The sequence below is a fragment of the Camellia sinensis genome, chromosome 8 (genome assembly GCF_055761805.1).
Source record: "Camellia sinensis isolate YWXY chromosome 8, ASM5576180v1, whole genome shotgun sequence".
Classification (NCBI taxonomy): Eukaryota; Viridiplantae; Streptophyta; class Magnoliopsida; order Ericales; family Theaceae; genus Camellia; species Camellia sinensis.
Genome location: NC_138968.1, coordinates 35,724,066 through 35,749,813, shown reverse-complemented (window position 1 = coordinate 35,749,813; position 25,748 = coordinate 35,724,066). Strand labels below are relative to the sequence as shown.

At 30.4% G+C, this 25,748-nt stretch overlaps 2 protein-coding genes across 9 annotated transcripts; both read left to right on the top strand.

Annotated features, from left to right (window-relative positions):
• Positions 1 to 288: 288 nt before the first annotated feature.
• On the top strand, positions 289 to 2,906 carry LOC145797692 (uncharacterized). The gene is made up of 5 exons (XM_082885099.1): positions 289 to 548; positions 659 to 852; positions 1,269 to 1,331; positions 1,506 to 2,016; positions 2,564 to 2,906. Exons 1-5 carry the CDS (start codon positions 289 to 291, stop codon positions 2,904 to 2,906), a joined length of 1,371 nt encoding a protein of 456 aa, XP_082741225.1.
• Positions 2,907 to 5,298: 2,392 nt separating this feature from the next.
• LOC114303354 (trehalose-phosphate phosphatase A) lies at positions 5,299 to 13,179 on the top strand. Of its 8 annotated transcripts, none has more exons than XM_028248514.2 (15): positions 5,343 to 5,487; positions 5,589 to 5,657; positions 7,542 to 7,684; positions 9,359 to 9,386; positions 9,477 to 9,977; positions 10,069 to 10,209; positions 10,334 to 10,405; positions 10,524 to 10,646; positions 10,774 to 10,830; positions 10,915 to 11,016; positions 11,141 to 11,218; positions 11,338 to 11,407; positions 11,520 to 11,590; positions 11,696 to 11,788; positions 12,781 to 13,179. In XM_028248514.2, exons 5-15 carry the CDS (start codon positions 9,675 to 9,677, stop codon positions 12,832 to 12,834), a joined length of 1,164 nt encoding a protein of 387 aa, XP_028104315.2. In that variant the 5' UTR covers positions 5,343 to 5,487; positions 5,589 to 5,657; positions 7,542 to 7,684; positions 9,359 to 9,386; positions 9,477 to 9,674; the 3' UTR covers positions 12,835 to 13,179. The 8 variants fall into 8 exon arrangements, with proteins under 8 accessions (XP_028104299.2, XP_028104308.2, XP_082738577.1 ...); XM_028248517.2 differs by lacking the exon at positions 7,542 to 7,684 and adding an exon at positions 8,097 to 8,187 and having other exon boundaries at positions 5,349 to 5,487; XM_028248538.2 differs by lacking the exon at positions 7,542 to 7,684 and having other exon boundaries at positions 5,350 to 5,487; positions 9,477 to 9,759; positions 9,866 to 9,977.
• The last annotated feature ends 12,569 nt before the right edge of the window (positions 13,180 to 25,748 follow it).

Sequence of the window (25,748 nt, the reverse complement as noted above, 5' to 3'; positions counted from 1 at the left end):
GGAAATAAAGTTGCATATGTTTTTGCAATTGAATTTAAAAAACGAGGCCTCTCTCATATGCATGCACTTTTATTTCTTAAGGGTTCACACAAAATTTGGACATGTGCTCAAGTAGACAAATTGGTCTGTGCAGAATTTTTAGTCCCAAAAGATGATCTTATGTTTTTTGAAATTGTCAAATGTTGTATGGTATATGGACCATGTAGTGCTCAAAATCCGTAAACACCATGTATGGAAAATGGTAGATGCACTAAGAGATACCCTTGAGTTTTCATAGAAACAACAATTATGGATCAAGATGGATACCTTATCTATCGTCGTTGGAATAATGGTCCAGTACATACTATAAGGGGGCAAGAAGTTGATAATAGGGATGCCGTACCATATAATACATATCTTTCTAAACTTTTCAACCGTCATATAAATGTGGAAGTTTGTGTCAGAATGAAAAGTGTCAAGTATATACGTAAGTACATTTACAAGGATTATGATCGTACAACGATGATGTTAGGATTGATAAATGAGATTCAACAATATCTTAATGTGAGGTATATTGGACCTCCAGAAGCTACTTGGTGAATATTTGGTCATCCTTTACATATAGAGTTGCCAATAGTTGTACGATTGACACTTCATTTACCTGGAATGCATTTCATAGTTTTAACCTAGAAGAGTCATTGGAAAAGATTCAATCTAGAGTTGGTCAACAAATGTCAACTCTTATTGGCTTCTTTGCATATTGTGCTGCCAGTGAAGATGAATGTCTATTCACTTATCAAGAATTTCCACAATATTTTGTTTGGCTCAAGTCGGAAAAGAGATGGAAATCAAGAGAAAATGGATATGCAATTGGTAGAATGCACTTTGTTAGCCCTAATTGTGGTGAAAGATTTTTTCTGCGTTTGTTACTAACTGTTGTCAAGGGACCAAATTCATTTCAATCCTTACGCACGATCGATAATGTTGTACATGATATATTTAAATTAGCATGTGTTGCAAGAGGGCTTTTAGAAGATGATGAATAATGGATACAATGCTAAAAATAGGCTGTAGTTATGAAAACTGGATACCAATTGAGGAGATTGTTTAGTATTATTCTCACCGATTGCTCTGCACTAAATCCATGTACATTATGGAATCAATTCTCAATGCATATATGTGATGGTCTTGCACATAAGATTCGCACATTTTTGTCATTTCTAATCCAACTGAGGCTCAAATTAAAGATTATGGTCTCTATCTTTTGAATCAAATGCTTTATGAATCAGGCAAAAGTTTGATTGACTTCCTACGTATGTCCCAACCTACTGCAAATTGGAGTGCAGTAGTTGGTAATCGATTGATATTCGAACATCAACAACTGCAGAGTGATGCACAATAGGCAAATCCACAAATTACTATTGATTGTCTCAACAATGGACAGCGAAATGCTTATAATAAAATCACTTCTTCAATTTTTCAAAATAAAGGAACTGTTTTTTTTCTAAATGAGGGTGTTGAAACAGGGAAAACATTTATATATAATACGATTCCATTAAAATATCGCAGCATTGGACATATCATTGTTACTGTGGCTTCATCTGGAATTGCATCATTGTTATTGGTAGGAGGTCGCACTGCACATTCAACATTTTCCATTCTATTAGATGTCTTGGAAAATTCACTTTGTGGGTTTAGCAAGCAATCATTACAAGCTAAGTTGTTTATAGAAACAAAACTCATAATTTGTGATGAAGTTCCTATGCAACATAGATATTTTGTGGAAGCAGTTGATCGTATATCAAGGGATATTTGCAATAGTGAAAAACCATTTGGGGGTATTACTGTTGTTCTTAGTGGAGATTTTCAACAAATTTTACCAGTTATATTCAAAGGAATTCGTGAGCAAATTGTGAATGCATCATTAAGACACTTTGTTCTATGGAAGTATATACAGATTTTAACTTTGGATTTGAATATGCGCTTGAATCATGAAGACCATGAAAGTGCTAATTTTGCAAAAAAAAATTTATGGAGGTAATACCACTTTAACCTTTTTATTTATTAGATAGATTATTTTAAATTAATGAATTGTGTTTACACTTATATATATATATATATATATATATGTTTTAATATATTGATTTCACTTATTTTAGATTGGGACCAATCCTCAAGAAATCATCAACATTCCATCAACAATACACAAATGTCAAGATTTGAATGAATTACTCTTTACAGTTTACCCACAGTTGAATATGGTAGAGACGTCGACCCCAACGTTTTTAACTGAACCTACAATCCTATCTGTGCGTAATGATGATGTTAATGACATCAATACTACCATGTTGAATATCTTTTTAGGGAAATTGTATACTCATTTTGCAACAGATAAAATGTCTGAAGATAATGAAATTGATCTTACCATTACAAATAGATATCCTAATGAATATTTAAATTCATTTGGATCCTCAGGCCTACTAACTTTTAAGTTCGAGTTGAAACTGGGTTGTCCTATAATATTATTAAGAAATATTGCACCGAACGATAGACTATGTAATGGTACAAGATTGATAATTACTAGGTGTGACACTCGCATAATTGAAGCTCAAATTTTAACTGGAGAAAAATTTGGCAATTTGACATTCATACCAAGGATATCTTTGACACAATCTTCTTCAGAAATGTCTTTTCAAATGACAGGACGTCAATTTCCAATTCGATTGGCATATGCCATGACTATTAATAAATCTCAAGGACAATCTGTGAAATTTGATGGTGTTAATTTGTGTATAACAGTGATTAGCCATGGGCAATTATATGTGGCAGCGTCCAAATGTACATCTTTTGATCATATAAGTATTATCCTCCTTAAAGATAGCTCAAATTCTACTACAAATATTGTTTATCCTGAAGTTTTGTTGTAGCGTTTCATATAGATTGAATAACACTTTATTAAAAGATAACTATTTGCTAATTAATTTATTTCTATTGATTATATAACTTTTTATAAAATTTCAATTTAATAATAATAGGAAATATGGACTTTTGTAAGATTGGATTGAAAAATCTATGGAGCTTAAAAAGATAAATACAATTAGCTTGCTTCGATGGGGGATGTAATAAGGTAATTTCAATCTCAAAGTGTTTTGATATGTATATTTTCAACAAATATACTAATCTATAGTTTTTTTTGTTTCCACAAATTACCAGATTATAGTATATATTCCTCATTGGGGATACATACAAGTTGATATAAAGACTTTTTACAAACACATGTTTGAAGACATGTTATTGACACATCTTTTGTAAAGCATACATATTTTGGAAAACTTTAACCCACTTTTTGTGAAGCATACACATATTCTGTAAAGTTTTAACCAACTCTTTTGGTGTATGGCAATATAATGTTTGTGTAGCACTAGCTGGTGTGCATTTTAATTTTCTTTTTTTTTATATTGTAGAGCACTAGCTGATGTGCATTATTTGATATTTATTTATTTTTATATTTGATTTGTTTGGAATTGTAGAGTACAAGCTAGTATACATTGTTTGATGTTTAATTTTCAATTTAATTTGTTGAGATTGCAAAGCACTTGTTGGTGTACTTTATGGGATGTTTAGCAATTTTTTTCTTTTTATTATAGAACGTTAACAAGTATACAATAGTTTTGATTTATGTGTTTTGTTTAATATTCATAATTTTTTTTTTCACTTCCTCTTATATTTTGATTTGCAATATTAGTGAATATTATAAATTTTATATGTTTGTTTCTTAATTTGCATTAAGGCTAGGGAATTTGTTATTTTATTTGAATTTTGTACAGCGTGTAATACAAGCAAAATTATTACAAGTTATTTAAAAAGAAAAGTATTTCATTATGTTTTTACAGTGTCTTTATCAAAAAATGACATAGACTCCACAAATTTCAACATGATAGGTTACAATTACATTTTGATCCCAATATTATTTACACCATGCCTTTAGGCACGGACATACACTAGTATATATATTGATTGAGTTTTTTGGGCCGGGCCGGGCAACCGGTTGGTTGACCGGTGTAACCATTTTCAACGGTCCGTAACAGTGATTTGGTAAAATCTGTGTCTTGATCTCAGTTTGATATCTTGTTTGCTGAATTCTCATTTTGGTATGACTTTGGTGCAACCGTTGGAGCGTGAAAAAGTGGGTTTTTTATCAAAATTTAAATCTGATGCTGGGTTTGGTTCACCGTTGGAGATGGTCTTAAATATCATTTATTATTTTCTTAACATAAACGCAAATGTTGTATTTGGTTTGGAAATTTAAAAAATGATTTGAAAAATGAAATAGAATATGAATGTAAAATGTGAACAAAATATATTTATATTTCATTTAATTTCACACATATTTTTTTCGTTATTTTTGAATTTTTTTTCACTTAATTTTAGCATTAACCTCTTTACAATGGCTTTGAAGCCATTGTAGAGAGCAAAAGTTGTAAAATGTGATCCATCAGTTTCGCTACACCCGTTTGTCATTTTACCAGCGCTACAATTCCTTCCCTGATGAAGCGATCCACTGTTCATTGCTACAACAAGCGAATTAGGTATTATCGGATGTCCGCCAGGAAATCCGGCCAGTCAACCGATCAACGGCAAATTTTTTTTTTTTTTTTTTAAGAATTGTTGGTAGACAACTCATCAATTTAATAAGAAAAAAAGAAAAAATAACAAATACAATAAGAAAATAATATTTTAATAGAATTGAGTTAAAATAGAGAAGATTGAGTTAGAATAGAAAGTATAATAGAGTGGGTACTAAAAAAATTACTAACTAAAATAGCAAAAAAATTTTAAACTCTAATTTAACTAAAGATTTGAAAAAACTGATACGAATACTTTAAGGACATAGGCTAACGAGACCCAAAAATAAGAGACCCAAAAATAAGAGTTGAGATCCTCTTCTTGAGCTCTCTCCTTGCATCCCTACTTGCAATGGTACAGATGCACTTTGAGTTGATCAAATGGTTCATATTTGACTATTTAAAAATAAAAAAATAATAAAACAAATTCAAATTTGTTTTTCTCACCCAAATCTAGACTATTAGATCAACTCAAAATATATCCCCACCATTATAAGTAGGGAGGCAAAGAGAAAGCACAATGAGAGAATCTCAACTCCAAAAATAAAGATATGATGAATAGAGAAGGACATAAAATGCTGAGGTAGGAGTTTTACACGCGCGTTGAAAAAGCGTGGGGGAAATAATTATGGGGAGATTTCAAAGGCAGGTTGCGGATTCTAACAACTGTTTTGCCATTCTTGCACCAAACCACCTCTCTCTCTCTCTCTCTATGTATATATACACCCCTCCTTCCTTCTCTTCTCTATTTTTCTCCTCTCGTTTTTCGCACTCAATTCAATACCTATCTCTCTATACATACATACATACATACATACATACACCTTCTGTATCTATCTACATTTCTGCATTTTCTAGGGTTTTTGTTTCGCCTTCCATTCAGGTGACATCTCTCTCTCCATTGCCGTCGTCTTCGAGCTTTTTCACTTTTTTTTTGGTGTGGATTGTTGTTTATTGATGTTATCTCGTTTGTGTTGTCGAAAGGTTTTGGATCTGAAAGATTACCGGCATTTCCAAGATTTGTTGGCGTTTCGCATTTGAGCTCAGAAACAGGTTCGCTCTCGCTTGTTGCTTCGCAAACAATGTTGTTCTGATTAATGGTGGAAATGTTGTTTTCTTTTTTCATTTTGCTTAGGACTCGTTTGGCAAGATGTAGTTTTAGTTAAAAAGTAAAAAATTACTAAAAATTGTCAAAAAGTCAATAATTCATTAAAAAAAAAAAAATTAAAAATTCTTTTTTCTTCTTATTTTTTGTAAAAAATTAACGAGTCTCTTTTCTTTCTATTTTTTTTTTTTTTTTTTTTTTTGTAAAAAGTCAAAAAAAGAAAAATCATCCCAAACATATTCTAATTTTTTTTTAACTTATGTTTTAACTAAATAGTCAAAAAAAATTACTAAATTAGACTGTTCACAAACGATGTCTAAGTGGTTGATGTTATTTCAATGATGTTTTGGAGTTTTTTTAGAAAATAATATTTTTCGATTAATCGTTTATTTCATTTATTTATTTTTCATGCCTTACGGGTTTGAAATTTCGGTTTTTATAGAAACTAATAGTTAAGTTTTTGATGGTATGGATTAGATATCCTCCCAACTGTTGATAATAGTATTTTTTTTTCCAGATTGGAATGTATGAAACTCTTTAATTTTTAACTAATTAATGCTTCATTCATATACCAAATGGGAATATATATATATATGTGTGTGTGTGTGTGTGTGTATTTGTGAATTTGCTTCTCCCTCTTTTTTTATTTTTTATTTATTCATCTGTTTGCTGTAGAAGAGGATTTTTTGTTTTATGTTTTTGTTTTTGCAATCTGGGTAAGTGGTGGTTGCAAAAATGATAGGATTGCAATTTAACATTTAAATTTTTGGATAATTTCATGATTGGGGGACAGTTTGATGAATAAAGAAAACAATTAGCAATTTTGAGTAGTTTGATAAATGGGAAAAACCCATAGGATATGACAAAAAAGCGTGACAGCTTTCACAGGTGTACATTTTATATAATGGATAAATAGATAGATAAATGGCCATTGGCAAGTTTTCATTCAGTTTTTCCCCCATTCCCCAATTTATGAATTTCTTGTGGAATAGTTATATCAAATTTCTGGTGCTGGTTCCATATTCGATTAGTTTCAGTTTTTATGGTTTTTCCTGAACCGCAAGACAGATGCTTTTGACTGGTGGCTGTCTGTGATAGAGCTGTGTTTGGATAAGCTGATGTGATATGGTCATTGTTTTCATCTTCAATTTATCCTAATATTTTTTTTAAAAAAATTTGTTCATGGTTTGTAATGAGTGGCAATCGCTCTAACTTTTCTAATCAAACAAAATAGAAGAGAAAAAAAAATGTATATGTTTTATAATAGATGTTTTCAAAAATGGAAGTGGTGTGCCCCTTAAATTGGTAGTCATTCATAGTCTTTGTGGTCTTATTATCATTTATTGGATATGACAAAAAAGCATGACATCATTCACAGCAAATAATGAGGTGTATGCTTTATATAATAGAATAGATAGATAAATGGCCATTGGCAAGTTTTCATTCATTTTTCTCCCTTCCCCAATTTATGAGTTTCATGTGGGATATTTATATCAAATTTCTGGTGCTGGTTCCATATCTGATTAGTTTCAGTTTATATGGTTTTTCCACAACCGCAAGACAGATGCTTTTGACTGGTGGCTGTCTGTGATAGAGCTGCGTTTGGATAAGCTGATGTGATATGGTCATTGTTTTCATCTTCAATTTATCCTAGTGTTTTTTTTAAAATTGTTTATGGTTTGTAATGAGTGGCAATTGCTTTATAAGTCCCAATCACTTGCCCTATTCAGTCAAACAAAATAGACTAGAAAAAAAAAATTATAGGTTTTATAATAGACGTTTTAAAAAATGGAAAAGGTGTGCCCTTTAAATTGGTATTCATTCATGGATAGTCTTTGAAGGGCGGCCTGACGTAGTGGTAAAGCTATCCCTTGGTGACCTAGAGGTCACGAGTTCGAGTCGCGGAAACAGCTTCTCCACTTCCGTACATCAATCCTTCCCTAGACCCCGCTTAAGCGGGAGTTTCATGCACTGGGTACGCCCTTTATTCATGGATAGTCTTTGTGGTCTTATTATCATGTAGAAAAATTATGAAGAATTCTTGTAGTATCTATGGCAATTATTCCACTCACTAGATTTGTGTATCTTATTATTCTTTATTAATCGCTATACTATTTTTCTTTGTTTCCAATAAAAAAAATGCTATACTATGTTAGGAAATCTTGTGTTCATTTTTGTGGTTGCAATGAGTTGTCGGATAATTTTCATGTCTAATACTATTGTTATATTTTATTGCTAAATTTGTTGTGTTGGGTCCATATGTTTAATGATTCCAATGTTGCTATATTGGCCCATAATATTTGGTTGCATATGATGTTGTTTGCTCTGCATCATGTCGGCTAGGAAAACTTTAATTATTTACAATTAATGGTCACAAACATTTTCAGTACCAAATATCAATTGTGGATTAGTTTTTAACGCTGAGTACGGTTCTCGCCTGTCCTCCCCCCAAGCTCACACACAGATACAATAACAGAGGTAATTTGTTTACATTGGAATGCCCAAGTCTTTGCTGCAAGTTTTCTTTAACTTAACTAGCTCATCGTGAACCATCCCATATTATAATTAGTAGGTGTAGATTGTTGTGAGCTCGGTGTCCCTTAACCACAAGTGTACCAGTTGTACATATTTTAATTGCCTCCTTTCACATCATTGTAGTTATCAATAATGTAAATTTAACATGCATTTAACTGATGTAAATACATAGTATAAGTTGTATAACTACGCTTTCATGCTTAGTTTCTCATATGAAGTTTGGCATCATGATGTTTCCATGACTCATGCACAGATGTTCTTTATAAGAATTCTGTATGCCTTGGTTTCAAATTTAGGAAATTACCTGGAATGATTGAGGGAGGAAATCTTGATCAATTGACTTTCAGTGTAATATCAGACCACCAGATGAAGCTGGGGATGATATATTTCAATTCAAGAATTTAGGATGTATTTTTGCTGTTCTTTTAAATATTGTAAGTAGATGGACCAAAAATCTCTTTTGTCATGAATTTATGTGATGAATAGAAGACTAGATGACAAAAAGCAAGGAGTGTGAGATAGGTCATGATAAGTGGAAACATTTTCTTTTAACCCTTTAATATCAGGAAAATATTTTAATGATTTTGATCTATCTAGCCATTAGAAGATGTCCTAACATTACCTACTAGTTATGCTAGGAGGGAAGCCTTAGATTCCCAAGTTTCTATCTTTTATTTATCCCGGTAATCAGATTTTTAATTTTTATATCAATGTATATTTGATATAAAAATTATGTGTACTTGGTTTTTGTTTGCAAATTTGCACATATTTTTGGTTCCTTTAACTATCTTGACCATGCATCTTCTCCTCAGGCTTTCTGTCATATGACTCTAGCTTCTTTGGAAGTTCATTCTCTCACTGCTTTATGACTTTTTCTTTTGTTGTTTGGTTGGTCTGCAGTCATGGTAGTTAAGGTCTCTGTAGTAGATTACTAGTTTGTGCTACCAAGCATTATGTTGCAGCATTTTTTCTTCAACAATTTGAACTTTGTAAAAATTATTTTCATATGTTTTTTCTATACCTTGAGGCCGTAAGCATAAATTTTCTTGCTTAAATGTGATGTCTTGAGGCAGCTTCTTTTTACAGATATTGTTTTGTTGTTTGCTTTTGACAGATGTTGGCTAGTGGATGGAGATGTGCATGTAAGACTGAACTGTGCCTCTGTTTGACAGCTTTCCCTGCTCTTGATTCTTTATTGCCTCTTGACTTTGACACATTCCTGTGATCATTAGTTTTCAGGAGTCTTCCGCTTGATGGACTGCTTTCTAACCATTAGTGACAAGAAAAATTTGAAGAGGTGGTTTTTCATTGATAAGAGGGTTGGATAAAAGGCCTTTTCTGAAATTGGGGTTCTGAAATAAACTGCTTTGCAGTTGATTGGAGACCAAGTGTCAATTATCACATAGTATTTAAGGTGATATCTTCCTTAAATGAACCTGGATTTGATGGACGTGAAATCAAATCATAGTGCTCCTGTTCTCGCTGATCCTGCACCCATGAACAATACAAGATTAGGTATCCATTCTAGTTTATACTCACCCCCGGGTGTAGTTTTCTCTCACGGACTCTACTTAACAATCCCAAGAAAAAAAACCAATACACTTGACGATTTTCGTTCCAGCTCTTGGCTGGATGCCATGAAATCCTCATCTCCTACTCATAGGAAGATCACAAAAGATTCTGGCACTGATCTGGTATCAACGGATGCTGATGTTGCTTATCGCAATTGGATGGTAACGTTTCCTCTTCTTTTGGTTAACATTCATGTTTTTGCTTGGATGAGATATTGGACTATTTATTTGACCTTCTCTTCTGGTTCTGCAGCTTAAGTATCCCTCGGCACTTGCATCTTTTGAGCAAATAACTAATTATGCAAAGGGCAAGAGAATAGCTTTGTTTCTGGACTATGATGGGACTCTTTCCACTATTGTAGACAACCCAGACTGTGCCTTCATGTCTAATCCTGTGAGAATCTACTTTTCTAACTTGTAAAAAACACAATAATTTGATAAAAGCTCTTCGTTTTTTCTTTTTTCTTTTGTCCTTCCCCTCCCTCAGATTTTTATTGATGCTTTGTATCTGGTCTCAGATGCGTGCTACTGTGAGGAATTTGGCAAAATATTTCCCAACAGCAATAATTAGTGGGAGAAGCCGTGACAAGGTATTTGACAGTCTTTTGTTTTATGACCGCTTCTCTGGTCTTTGTTTGATTATACTTCAGCTGTACTTGTTGATCCTTGGCTTGGACTAACTCTTGTTCCACACCTCCCTTCATTCAGGTGTACGAGTTTGTAGGACTAACAGAACTCTATTATGCTGGTAGTCATGGGATGGACATTATTGGCCCTGTTCGGCCCATGTCTAATGACCCTCCAAACTGTATTAGGTCCACTGACAATCAGGTAATGGGCCTATGCACCTATCCTTTTTGCACACCAATGTTCACTTCAAATTCCAATTCCAATTCCAATTCCAATTCCATCTGTCTTTCTTGGAATGGTTTTTCGATTTTCTTTCTTGTGAACATAGGGTAAGGAAGTAAACTTGTTCCAGCCTGCTAGTGAATTCTTACCTATGATTGATGAGGTGGGTAAATGTTTTATTGCCCTAATATACGATATTTTATGCTAGCACACGATTTTTGATTTTTCTTTCTATACTTGAGAGCAGGTTTTTAGATCCCTTGTCAAGATTACTAAAGATATTAATGGGGCAAAAGTGGAGAACAATAAGTTTTGTGTCTCCGTACACTACCGTAATGTGGATGAGCAGGTAGCAGTTATTCAAGCTCCGGAGACTATTTCTGTTGCAGTTTTGTTCAGTAACTGTAGATCTTATTTTATTTGCTTTGTTTTGTTTGTTTGGTTTTTTTTCTTTTTTGGTGGAATTATTTCAGTATTGGACAACAATTGCAGAATCCGTCCATGATATTCTAAAGGACTACCCTCGTCTACGGTTGACACATGGCCGGAAGGTTCGTTCAAAACCAGCTCGACTTACAGATGGATTGCAATTTTCAAGTTTTTCTGAATTCTTGGCCCATTTTGTTTCTCCACTCCCGCTAATTTTTGCACTGTTTTCCCAATGTCTTAGGTTTTAGAGGTCCGGCCTGTGCTTGATTGGGATAAGGGTAAAGCTGTCGAGTTCTTACTTGAATCGCTTGGTGTGTAATAAATTTCTAGGCTTCTTCAATAGGAGTTTAAACAGTCCTCTTTGTTAGTTGTTGTAAATAATATTTTTTTCTTGTACCAATCGAGCAACTTCAATTGATGCAGGGTTAAGTAATTGTGATGATGTGCTCCCGATTTACATTGGAGATGACCGGACTGATGAAGATGCATTTAAGGTAATACCGCTTAACCATAGATATTATTTATCAGTTGTCATGAATACCGTATATTTTCAGTGGTTTTGAACCCGTAAAAAACCGGACATAATTGACTTGTTATAGGTTTTGAGAGTGGGAAATCGTGGTTATGGCATATTGGTGTCTTCAGCGCCTAAGGAAAGTAATGCATTATACTCTCTCAGGGACCCGTCAGAGGTACTATTTACTTTCTAGTGACTGAAAGAAGGTTTGGCTTGGGATATGGGAATGCAGTATGTTGTTCTACAGAACAAACAAATTGCCTGCTATCATGTTCAAACTTGAGAACACAAGATTGATGATCTTTTGAAAGGAACTAATCAATTTCCAAATATGAAGAAAAAACTGGCTTCTTCTTTTTCCTTTTTCTTTCTTTTATTTTAAAAAAGCGCGACCTCGTGCTTCTGCTAAAGTGGGGTTCGGAGAGAGCTAGATATTTTAATTTTTACAGGATGGTGATGTAGTAGTACTAAAATTGGTTCATATTTCATCAAGCATCATTGTTATCTGGCTTTTTTTGCAATGTCATTCTCATTTGAGATAAACATAGCCTTTTTTGCTTGTGCTAAGAAGCATGGTCACAGATATAGACACAAGATACCACGATTTTGAAAAAAATTGACACAGGGATATAGCAAAAAAAATAATGAAACATATTTTTATTTGTTATGTATATATAGGGATATAAGTTATGAGAGATATCAATGTATATGTAGATGGACTTTTACTTTTTATTTGTTTGTTTTTTTTTTCTTCTTCTCTCTACCCCTCTCTACACTTCCATGTATTTTACTTTGATCCTAAATCAGCTTTTTAAATTATGAAAAAACTCACAAAGGTGCCCCGAGACATGTCCAAACACAATCCGTGAAGTGTCTCCAAATTGTCCTATAAGAAGAAAAAATCAAAAAAGTTGACACCTCTTGTAGACAAGCTTGTTCTTGTCGCGTTGGTGTTTGATATGTGTCAAACATGGATAGGGCATTCATTTTGGAGTGTCGGTGCTTCCTAGCGCTCGTATCACATAGACAAGCATGTTCTCGGCGTGTCAGTGTTCGATACGTATGACATGGCACCCATTTTGGAGTGTTTGTGCTTCCTAATGCTCTTGTTTCTGTTTTCCTTAGGCTACAGAGAAATGATTTAGCTTTGTTTTGTAAATTATGCAGGTGATGGAGTTTCTCAAGTCACTGGTAATGTGGAAGAAGTCAAGTCCACTATAGTATATGATACACAACGAAGACTATACTCTGATATATATCACACAAATACCAAATTACAAAGACAATATATATATATATATATATATGTTCTGAGTTTTTAAAAAAATTACAGAATTTTGAAGTGGAAGCGCAAGGAGTCATCAGTAACAGCTGCAGATCATTTTGCTCAGAGCTTCCTCTCTTTTATTATTGTTATTGTTTTTTTTAAAAAATTTTTATTGTACATTATTTTCCTGATATCTCCCATTATAGACCCCTAGCTATTAGGGATGGCAATGGGGGTTAATGGGGTGGATATTAATTCTCCATCCCCATTTTCCTGTAATAAATTTTCTCCATTTCTCATTCCCCATTTCCCATGGGTACCACCTTCCCATTTCTTAATGGGTTTGAATTTTCCCTAACCCAATTTAATTCCCATTTTATTTTATTTTTATTTTTTATATTTAATGTTAACAATCACTTTTTATTTTTATTTTTTTAACACAAGCTAAATAGACCTTCAATCTTTTTTCTTTCTTTTTTAACATATTTAATGTTAACAACTTTTTCATTTTTCATTTTTTTTAAGGTTTACAACAAAAGCTAAATATACCTTCAATCTTTTTTCTTTCTTTTTTAATATATTTAATGTTAACAACTTATTATTATTATTATTTTTTTAAGGTTCACTACAAAAGCTAAATATATATTCAATCTTATTTTATTTTATTTGATTCAACAACAAAATCAAATACACATTAATTAATTAATTAAAAAGTTTTTTTTTATAATAATCAAATATATAATTTTGAGACAATCAAATAAGTTTTAGTAATTGAAAAAAAAAATATGGAAGAACGTGGAAGATTAAAAAAAATTTACAACCACCTTTCTCACTCTCACTCTCACTCTCTCCCCTATATGTTATAAGAACCTGATTGCAATGTTATAAGAGCCTGTTTGAAAAAATAAAATGTGAAAGAACTTGTTCGAAGAAAGTGTTATAAGATCAATATTAAATTGTATCAGGGCATAAACAAAGAATTGTTTGTTAATCTTTTAGCCACGGACATTTTAGACATTAAATTATCTTTCTCTTAGCAAATTTGAACCATTCATTTTAATTTATTCAAAATCTAATTATACCTTTTAACAAATTTGAACCACTCATTTTAAGATATCTATGTCTTATCACACCCAATCCATCCTCTATCTTCTTCCTTTAGTCCTCCATGAATTTTGTTGTTTGTTACTTTTAAAAAACAAAAAATATTTTTTCAATTAAATTTTTACTAATTTCACAACGCTATCACCACTATTCTCACCTTTACTATCACACTACCATCACCATAGCCACTACCATCATCACTGCCACCATCACCATAGCCACTACCATCATCACTGCATCCATCACCCCACCACTATGTCACAATCTCTACTTTCACCTTCGTTCCATCACCACCACCCCCACCAAATATAAAAAAATATATTTTTAATTTTTTTTATAAAAAAATATTTTCTATCTAAATAAATGAAAGATAACATTGGGAAACAAGTTGATTTCAGTTAAATCTGTTCATAACTAAGAAAAATTCTTTTATTTTAAAAAAAATTATTTAGTAAGATTTTGTATCCCTTTTTTGTTTTTCCAGCAAATAAATCTTTGTACCCATCATTTCTAACTAATCACGACTCATGCTTGTTTCGATTCTCTAAATTTCCTTATTTTCAAATACATTCATATATATATATATATATGTGTGTGTGTGTGTGTGTGTGTGTGTTGTATAAATTGTGTGATAATATAAAACAAATAGATTAATACTCGTTAATTGAAATTTCAAAACAAGCAAACCATTCTGAAAATTACAATACATAACAAAATAAAATAATATAGAAAAGCAAACCGAAACCTGCACTAGATAGTGTCCTTAATTTTTTAAATAAATTAAAAAAAATTTAGATATGCATAAAATTTGACAAGAATAATGTGACAATTTTAATTAATGTGTATTCGATTTTATTATTGAACCAAATAAAATAAAATAAGATTGAATGTATATTTAGCTTTGGTTGTGAATCTTAAAAAAAAAAATGGTTGTGAACCTTTAAAAAAAAAATTAAAAAAAAAAATAAAAGAAAAAAGATTGAATGTATATTTAGCTTTGATTGTGAATCTTAAAAATTTTAAAAAAAATAGTTGTGAACCTTAAAAAAATAAAAAAAAAAGGATTGGATGTATATTTAGGCCAAGTTTGGCAACATCAAAATAATCCATCTTTTTATCTTTTTTCATCACATCACATCTCTACTTTTCTACACATCTTTTCGTAAAAAGACAAAAAGTGTACTTATTTAGGTCATCCCAAACAACCCCTTAGCTTTGGTTGTGAATCTTAAAAAAAAAAAAAAAAAAAAAAATTTGGTTGTGAACCTAAATAAATAAATAAAAGAAAAAAAAATTGAATGTATATTTAGTTTTGGTTGTGAATCTTAAAAAAAAATAAAATATGGGAAAATTAGTGGGTACCCATCCCCAACCCATGTCCTGTGGATATTTAAAGAATATCACTTACCCTATTCAATGGATAAGAAAAAAAGAGAAAAACCTATGTATTTGAGTTGGGTCTCCATGAATATTCACAGGATAAGTTATCCATTACCATCCCTACTAGCTATGCCTCATACCCTAGTGGATTAGTCATTTATTATTCCGTTTTTCTTTCTTCTTCAATTTTTATTATTATTATTATTATTATTTTTTTATAATCTCAATTGCAAGTTTTGGTTGGTAATTCTCCAAATGGAAATACATTTATTTGTTAATTTTTTTTAATATGCATATTAATATATTTATATAGTAATTTCAATTCTCATCCCGTGACGTGTTATTCCTTGGTTGGTTGTGTTATGTGAACTTGCGAACTTCTTCATCCATGTCTATTTTCAAAAAGGACTGGCTTCCCCTAGTCTTAGATCGAACTAGAGGGTATTATTGGGTTTGTAGAGGTTCATCACGAGTTCTATTTTGATAATTCGAATCGTTTAATGTGTAGAATTAGTCGATTATTACATGTCTGTAAAAAATTACGTTGATCGGATGTCGATAGTTATCTTATCGGATCAAATTTTTATCAACCGTTTATTTTTTCATTATTTATTTTTTTTATACAAAACTGATTTGATTACGTAACTATCGATATTTGATCAACGCAATTTTTTATATGTATATAATACTCAATAAATTTTACATATTGAATGATTCAGATTATTGAAACGGGACTCTTGGTGGGCCCCACGGGCCTAACAGTACCATGCAATTAGATCTAGGGTTGGAGGGAAGCCAAACATTTTAAAAAAAAAATGATAAAGACAATTTAAAATTTTAATATATATATTATATAAACCTTGACATGGTTCTTCAAATAAATGAATTGTACATTTGGTTCATAGTTTCACTTGGTGTTTTGGGAAGTTGGTAAAAAATTAGCTTTTAGTTTTTTATCAAGTTTTTTGACTTTTTTGGAGGTGATTTGGGAAGTTGGTAAAAAGTTAGTTTTTTTTTTTTAATTTTTGGTTTAATATTTATTTATGGCATCAAATCAAAATAGAATGACCAATGTACCCTTGCTAAACTTTGGAATTTTAGGTAATTTGTTAACATGGAGGGTATTTAGGTAATTTCACAAGGTAACTTTTTTGTCACTTGCCAAATGCAACAGCTGGCGTTTTCGGCAAGGCAGTTTTTTTTTCACAAGCCAAAAACGCAAAAATGGCTACGGATAATTTGACACTAAACTCGACCATATATAATATAATTTCTCATTTATTGAAAACATTCATTTTTTTATTATTGTTATCAAATATATATATAAATAAAGTGTAATATTCTACTCTTGCAAGCATGTTCTTATATTGTTTTAAACAAACATTTAAATTATTTTTAATTATGAATAATATTTTGTGATAATATTGTGAATGATGACAAAAGATTTTAAAAATTGTGGTTTTAAACCGAGTTGAATTATGTTTTATTGGTTTGGTTTGGTTTGGTTTGATTTCAAAATTTTTATAAATTCAGTTTGGTTTGGTCTCTTTAGTTTAAATAAATTGAATCATAGTTAGCTCTACTTGCTATTTATTATTTTTTTAAAGATTAATGTGACATATAATTACTAATTTTTAATTAATTTAATTTTTTATATAAATAATCTATTCAAAAATTATTGAAAATTAAACGATTCAAAATATTGAGATAACTCAAATTAAACTAGAAGAAAACTAAGTCCTACTCAATTCTTTACCACTTTTATATATATATATACTAGCGTTCACCCGTGCTATGCACGGAATAAATATTTTTTGTCGACATATATTATATTCTTTTTTTTTAATCATTTTGTTTCTCTTATATAAAACTTTTGATTTAACTCACTTTTTAAAAAATTAAGTTTTTATTTTTTAGTAATTTTTTTAATATTTTACTTAGTTTTTTAAAATTTTCTAGATATACTTAATCTAGATACACTTAAAAAGTATAATATTTATATATAAAAAAAAACTTTTAAAAAATTCACCAAATACACAAAAAAAAAAAAAAAAAAAATTCAATACATTTTCGCATTTTGTTGTATTCAATAAATCTTTTAAAGGTTTTTGTATAAATTTTGTACCTTTTAAGTATATCAAGATTAAGTGGATCTAAAAAATAAAAATAAAAATATTTAAAAAATTACTAAAAATATAAAAATACGAATTGAAAATTCAAAAACTGTTTTTGAAACTCCAAACCAAATAGAGTATTATTTGTAAATTTAAAATAAAAATAAAAATACAAATTTAAAAGTTGTGTTAAATTATAATTTTTTTTTTTTAAAAAAAAATTATGAGTTTAATGCACAAAGGACTTAATACCTGTTATGAGTTTATAATATACATAAAATTAATTAATTTCCCCTTACTCCACCCAAAACAAATTTAGTTGTATTATGTGTAAAATTATTGATTTTATTTTTCATAACATAAAATAAAAATAAAACTAATATGTGTTGTTAATATAATAGTAAACTTGCATTATCTTATTGGCGGAACACTGCAAATACCTATCAAAATATACTTTTAACCATCTTAAACTTTATTTTTTATTGAATTATTTATCTACTAAAATCATAAACAAAATATAGTATTAAATTTAATAGATTCTTGAAATCTAAGAAATTAAAGAAGTAATGAAAATAATTAAATTTTAATCTTAAATTAAAAAATATAAAGAAAAACAAAAGAATTGAAATCGTGTCTATTATGGTAGAATTTTCATTTCAAAACATAAAAAATATTTCCAATTTTCAAACCAAGTATGTACATATATATTTTGGATTTTGTAAAACAAAATAAAACATGAAAGATTAAAATTTTTGATTGGAACACTCATAGTACCATCCACAGTAGTACCGTTATAAACAATTTCCTACCATATCTCAAAGTAAGACATGTAAAAAATAAAAATAAAAAAAAAGAACAATACTACTACCAAAAGAATTTATATGAATATAATTTAAATTACAATCTGTCAAAAATCGAATGTATATGAACACTATTTAAATTCCTAATGCAAATCAAACCCATACTTTTCTCAATAAATACAAAAATGTGTCTTTGTGCAAGTGTATTCAAGGTATGTCAATAATAAAAGTACACCATTAATGAGAATAAACATAATGAATCTGCAGAATTGGGCTTGAAAGTTGTTTGGGTTGAAATTCTCTTAAAACTTAAAAGATTTGTGGTTTCAAAATCTGCAACTTCAGCAGCCCATGCGCATGTTATTCTAAGCTTGTAATTTTTGAACCGTAAGTGCAGCTGGATTTGTTAGACTGATCTGCCTATGTTTGCACGTAAAGTTATGGGTAAATTACACTTGCTTTTTCTGCAATTTTTATAATGAAAATACAAAATCACAAATGGTGCAATATTTATAGTCAAAATACAAAATCAAAAATGGTTGGAACAAAAAATAAATTAGTAAAGCAAAAGAAAAAGAAAAAGAAGAACCGAGACATGCATTCGATCGAGAGGCGGACTGCTGAATTCGGGAACTGCTGATGTTCACTGTTGAAGAAGGAAGTTAATGAAGTATATTTTAGATTTGTTTGACGTGGGAGAGTAACGTGGGAGAGGGATATGTATCTCTTGGATATGTATCTATTGTAGGAGTTGTGGGAGAGTGAAAGTTTTTATATCTATCTGTTATAAAGATATGGATAGATGGATGTTTTTTGTTTTTAGATTTGTTTGAGGTGGGAGAGTAACGTGGGAGAGGGATATGTATCTATCATAGGAGTTGTGGGAGAGTGAAAGTCTTGATTTTTTTTTTTTGACAGCTTTTATGGATGAGTTTGTTAGGAGTTTTTATTGTTCCGAAAGTCTTTGAGAGAGGAGGAAATGAACTATAAACTAAAAAGAGAGCTGCCACGTATTTTTTAAAATTATGAAAATTTTAGAATAATATTTTAAAGACTTTTGAAAATACCACTACATTCTATTATATATATATATAATATAGATGAACGACAAAGCAATAGTCTTTAATTTGATCTCTTGTGGCTTAAAAATGAGATTAATTGGGCCAGTTGATTTTGCTGAAAAGATGGGAAAAGCAAGACAAGAGGCCAATTTACCAAAATTAGAAGAACAATTAAGCGTTGAATTGTCACAAAGTGAGGCCCATAAAGTCTCATATAATTTAATATAAAGTCCAAATAGGCCAGCTGTGATTTCCCACAGAGCAGGAAAAAAAGTGGCCAACTTTATGGCCAGATAATTTGCATTGTCCAATTTGTCAGGACACATCAATCTATCAGTAAATAATTTTTTGTGGTAACCGTGTTTGAATTTTTTTAAAAATTCAAATATAAATTTGAAATCATGAGTTATATTTTAATGATTTAAATAATTTATTTTGTAAGATTTTTAATATGTATTATTCGTAAAAAAAATTTAAATCGATATGATAATTATAATATTTTCATTTTATTGTGTTTGTTTTTGAAAAAAATAAATGATAAGTATGTTTTTTAAAATAAATTATCTAATTTTTTTTTGGTAAGACAAATACAATAAGATGAAAAGATTATAGCTATCGAATTAATTTAATTTTTTATTAATAATAAATACAGTGTATCATATAAAATAAACGATTTAAATAGCTAAAGTGAGAATTACCATTGGTCCCACGGACCTCTGAATTCTTCTCAACTGAATTTTAGAGAAACCCACCGTTCTAAGATTCCAAGTCTTTAAGTAAAATGATATAATTTATTTTTAAGGTCTATGATTTCAAAAAGGAGTAAATTATAAATACAGTTTTGAACTTTGTTTAAAATACGGATTGTCCATGTGATTATGAAAAATACAAATATTCTCTTGTCTGAATTTTTTATTTGGCCAAATTGACAGAAAAAATAAAATTTGTAACTACTCTTTTATATAAATAATAAAATTATCTGAAATGTTAATTAAAATATATTTATGATAATATTAAAAACTGTTAATTGACTTGATAATTTATTAAAAAAATGATCAATCATTATGCGATTAAAAATTTAAAGGAGCGATATGTAATTTTTAAAATCACAGAAGATAATTCATATTTTAAATAAATTTTAAAAAGTATATTTGTAATTTATTTAAAAAAAATATATATGATGTTTTCATGTTATTTTAGTTCAATTTTAAAATCAGAATTATGAATTTGGTTGGCGTGGATCGTTGTAATGAAGAATCATATCTTCATCATGACATGATAAGACATGTGAAGTGAAATGGTCATTAACCAAACTATAGATTAATTATATTAATTAGTTTTCAAAACATGCTATTTGTTAGATTTTAATTTCAATTTTTAAATTTTTTATTTCATTTTGATTATCAAAATATACATTATGTTACACTTTGGTTTTAGCGTCTACATCTTTCAAAATAATAACGAAAGGAGATATTTTTAAAATTTTATAAAAAAAAATATAACAATATTAAAATATTGTGACCAAAATATAACAAAATGCATATTTTGGTGATCAAAATGTAATCAAACGTACCATTGGGGATGGTGGCCTAGTGGAGAAGACATCCTTTTCTACAGGCGTGACCCAGGTTCGACTTCTGGAGGGAGCGAAATGCTAGTCCTTCTAGTGGCTCACTTTGGTGATCTCGTTCTGTACTTCGATCGAATCCTGGGTTCGTCTGTCCGTATGGTTGAGCTTCGCTGATGCTTCGATAGTGGGTCTCTTCCTATGGATTAGGTTAAATTAGACTGGAAACCGACTACTCTGAGATCTGGGCCCACGGATGCTGTAATAACACTTTAGAGCATCTTTTCTCCTGTTCCAAAAAAAAAAAAAAAATGTAATAAAACGTATACATTGAGACCAAATGCAATAAAATGTAAAATTTGAAGATCATGTGTGTATTTGATATTTTTGATTTTGTTGAAATTTTATGTAAACTTATCTTGTTATTGATTTTAAACGGTATTGGCATCAGGTAGTAAAACTTAATAGATCATAAATTTCAGAAAATTGTTAGTGTAATTAACTCAATTAAATTTTTAAAAAATTAATTTTTTTTTAGGTTACAAGTCCCTAAAATTTAATGTATCTATCTATTTCTATTTTCATAGATGAGTATCACAAGAGTCGAGCTGAAATTCACATGCAGTGATGAATGTGTCCCATGGACATGTGGCCAAAATTATATTCCACACATCTCACCAAAATTATGTGGCCAAAATTAATTTGTACACGAGCCATTGAATGCAGAGTAACTGTTGAATTCCTCAGTTTAGTTCATACACTATACCTAGTGGTTTTTTTTTGGTTAGGATTGTTAGATCCAAAATTTAAAAAGAAACACAAGCTTTCCTAGTGTTACAATATCAAGGAGAGAGAAAGAAATTTGTATTATATTAAATGTTGTGTTGAATAATTATGTAACAATATATATAAGACTCCTTTATATAGGAGCTGAGAAACTTAAATATGATAATCATAAATATGATAATAAATATAATATGATATATATGATAGACATAATATATGGTTACTTATATCTAACGCCCCCTCAAACTCAAGTAGAGATATTAACTTGAGTTTAGAAAAAGAAACTAGAATAGGAAATAAAACTAGAAAATAAAACAAAAGGCAAAGCGATTGCAAAATTTGAACGGGAGCGCAAAAGCGCTTGAGATAGATCAAAGGCCTGAGCTAATGCTAGAAGACAGTTTATGGTTGTGTCGGACCGTTGTAGAAGCTGACTGAAACTGATGCTAGGACAGTTTCAGGTTATGTCGGACCATTGCAGAAATTAGTCAGAACTAATACCAGGACAGTTTAAGGTCCTGCTGGACTATTGTAAAAATTGGCTGGAACTAATGCCGGGACAGTTTAAGGTCGTACCGAATCATTGCAGAAACTGGTCGGAACTAGTGTCGGGACAGTTTAAGGTCGTGCATAACTAATGCCAGGACAGTTGTAGGAATTAACTGGGATCAATGTCGGAACAGTTTACGGGGTCATGCTGGACCGTTGTAGGAACTGACCGAAATCAATGTCGGGACAGTTTAAGGGGTCATGTTAGACTATTGTAGACTATTATAGAGATTGGATGTTGAACCAGCAATCGTGACATACACATAACTTATGATGTCGTGCTGAATAATGATGGTAACAGATGACTGAGTGCACCAAGAGGGGCTTATTAGAAAGTGTGCCAGGGAGTGGCTTGGATGGTGTGCCAAGGGACGGCTTAGATGGTTCACTAGAGGGGACGGCTTGGGTTGTATGCCAAAAAGGGCGGCTTAGGTGGTACGCCTAGGGGGTTTGGATAGTATGGTAGAGGGGGCGACTTGGGTTGTGAGCTAGATGGAGTGACTTAGGTGGTTCACATGGTAGGTTTGAAGATAAAAACTTATTTGAGATTGAAATAGAGGGAAAGACAGTGGAGATAAACACACACACACACACACAGCAAAAAAAAAAATAAAAAATAAAAATTGAATTGCAAGTAAAAAAATATGATAGAGATATTTGGTGTATGAATAAACTAACGGACAAAGGAAGAGATCACCACAAAGCGATACTGGCAGGAAAATATGACAATGAAATAGGTTGATGTTTGGCAAGCGACCAAGCCAAGATTGCCCCCTGTTGATAAAGTGAAGAACACCAAGTGTTTAACTTATAACTCTAATATCATGTTACAATATTTAAGAGAGAGAGAGAGAGAGATCTGTATTATATTGAATATTGTGTTGAATAATTATGTAACAATGTATATAATATTCCTTTATATAGGAGGAGAGTAACTTAAATATAGTAATCCTAACTATGGTAATAAATATAACATGATAGGTATGATAGATAAAATATATAGTTACTACATTTAACAACTAGGATGACTGTATGTAAGTTATGACTATTTGTTTCAGAGATAGATTTAATTCTTATCAAGTCTTATTGAAAATAAGTCTTAATAAAATCATTATTAAAAATTATTTTTTGTGACGATTTTTTTATATGTCGCTAAAAATTGACAATTAGTAACTTTTTTTGTCATGATTTTTATAAATTGTTACTAAACTTACAATTAGTGACGTTTTTCTGTGATGACTTTGTCAAACTGTCGCTGAAAGTTAAAAATTAGTAACTTTTTTTGACGATTTTTTTAATTGTCATTAAAACTTATAATTAGTGACTTTTTTGGTGACAATTTTCAAACTATTTTTGAAAATTAACAATTATCGATATTTTTTTAATAGCATTTGATGAACAATGCCATTAATTATTACATAGCCTATTTAATAATAAATTCACCTATTAGAATCTACACATAAGTCTCCCTTTTTTTAAAATTATTTAAAATTATTATCTTAAGATTTTAATTTTATTTTATGTAAAAACACTATATAAATTCAATATTCACAACATAACCATCCATCCACTTAGAAAAATCTGGGTGTAAAAGTTTGGTTTTGGACTTCTTGGAGGAACAATTTTGATTCATGAAAGGCCAATGGTTTCCTAGGATGACTGTGCCTGCTAAAAAAAATTATTTTATTAAAAAAAATAATATTAATTTATTTGACAAATACAATTATGGTAAAGAAATTCAATTTAGTCACCCTATAAAATCATTAGAACCATAAATTAAAAAAATTTTAAAAATTAAAAATATGTCAAATACACTAGTTTTTTTTTAATTTTTTTATTTTGGGACAATTATAAAAAGGGCCATGCTACATCCCCTAATTTTTGCCCCCCTAATCCCCCTAAATTTCAAAAAAAAAAAAAAAAAAAAAAATTTCTCGTTTTGGGGATTAGGGGGATTGGGGGGCTTTTTTTGGGGGACAAATCATTTTCCTTATAAAAAAAGTCCAAGGGTTGACTATTGTAACAAAATAAATAATGAGTTTCAATTTTGTTAATTTAAATTTTAATCTTTTTATTTGTTTTCAATCGAAATCATTTGTCTATTTTCATTAATTAAAATCAACGAAAAAAATAGTATTTTAGTAATTAAACTTAATGAAGGTACATAAAATGTCTAAAATACTCATTTTCATTGAGTTTAATGACTAAAATAGTTATTTTTCCTTTGATTTTACTTAATGAAAATAGGCAAATGATTTAAATTGACAAAATTAAAATTTATTTTGTTATAACAGTCAAACCCTTGAGTTTTTTTTTTATTTTTTTTATTTTCTATGTTTAGGTGTGGTTTTGACAATTACTTTTTTAATATTTTTTTTTAGTTTTTATTTTGGGTTAATTAACATTTTGGCCCTATGTGTTTTGTTCTGTAGCCCTTAAGATTGGATTATTAATCCCCGCGAGCCCCACAAGAATCATATTTATTTGGAGAACTAGTATTGGGATTAATAGTCCCATGAATTAGAAATGCCATCGTGAGAGGACTGACAATCCTATAGGAGGTGATATTCAATTCCAATTTCATGGAATTGGAGGTGAGACAATGACTATTTTGCCTTGATTTTACAAAAACAACAAAGCTATCTATCTACTACATAATCAGGATTTTACATAATTTTATATATTTAATTCTAACTAACTATTGGAAAAACAATAATTTTTTGGTGACTTTAATTAAATATTAAAGTGAGTCTCAACCATCTATTGAGTTGGGTCTAAGTGGGTGTAGATACTTTGCAATGAGATCTTTACACTACAAATAGAATGGCCAAAAATCATTGAGATTTGAATGAGAAATTGCCTCATGAAGTTAGCTTCATGAAAGAGGTAATGGGGTTTGTAACTTCTGGCTTTATTACAGAGTTGAATAGAGCATTAATGAGGTTTGTAACTCCTTCATTAATGGGATTTGTAACTCCTGCCTTTATTGCAGAGGTTAATGTTGCATTAATGACCAGCCATAAAGGCTGGAGGTTTCTCCTCTCTCCCCATACATGTATAAATTGAGACCCTCCTGTCAAGTCTCAAACACAGAAATTGTTTCTTCCATTTTTCAGTCAGTTTGCTAGAAATTTGTACAGTGAGAGAGTACTGACACTGTTTTGCTCGCTAACCTAGATAGAGAGTGCTTCTGCCGTAGCTGGTTTTAACCGTCGTATCTTGGGAGACAGACGCCGGGATTCCTCAAGCACTCGACCCGTGAGGCAGCGAAATCTGTTTTAAGGAAACTGCTGTCGTGCAGGCTTCGGTTTGGTTTCTTTACCATTTTATTGTTTTGTATTTTTCTATTGAAATTTAGTTATAATTATCAGCATGTGTTCTTAGTATATATTTAATTTTGTTTTCTTCATAAATCTATTTATTAATTTCACAAGATGAACAACAAGCTTAAAACAGATTTATATATATTTTCTATGAAATTGATCGAATAGATTTATATAGACAATT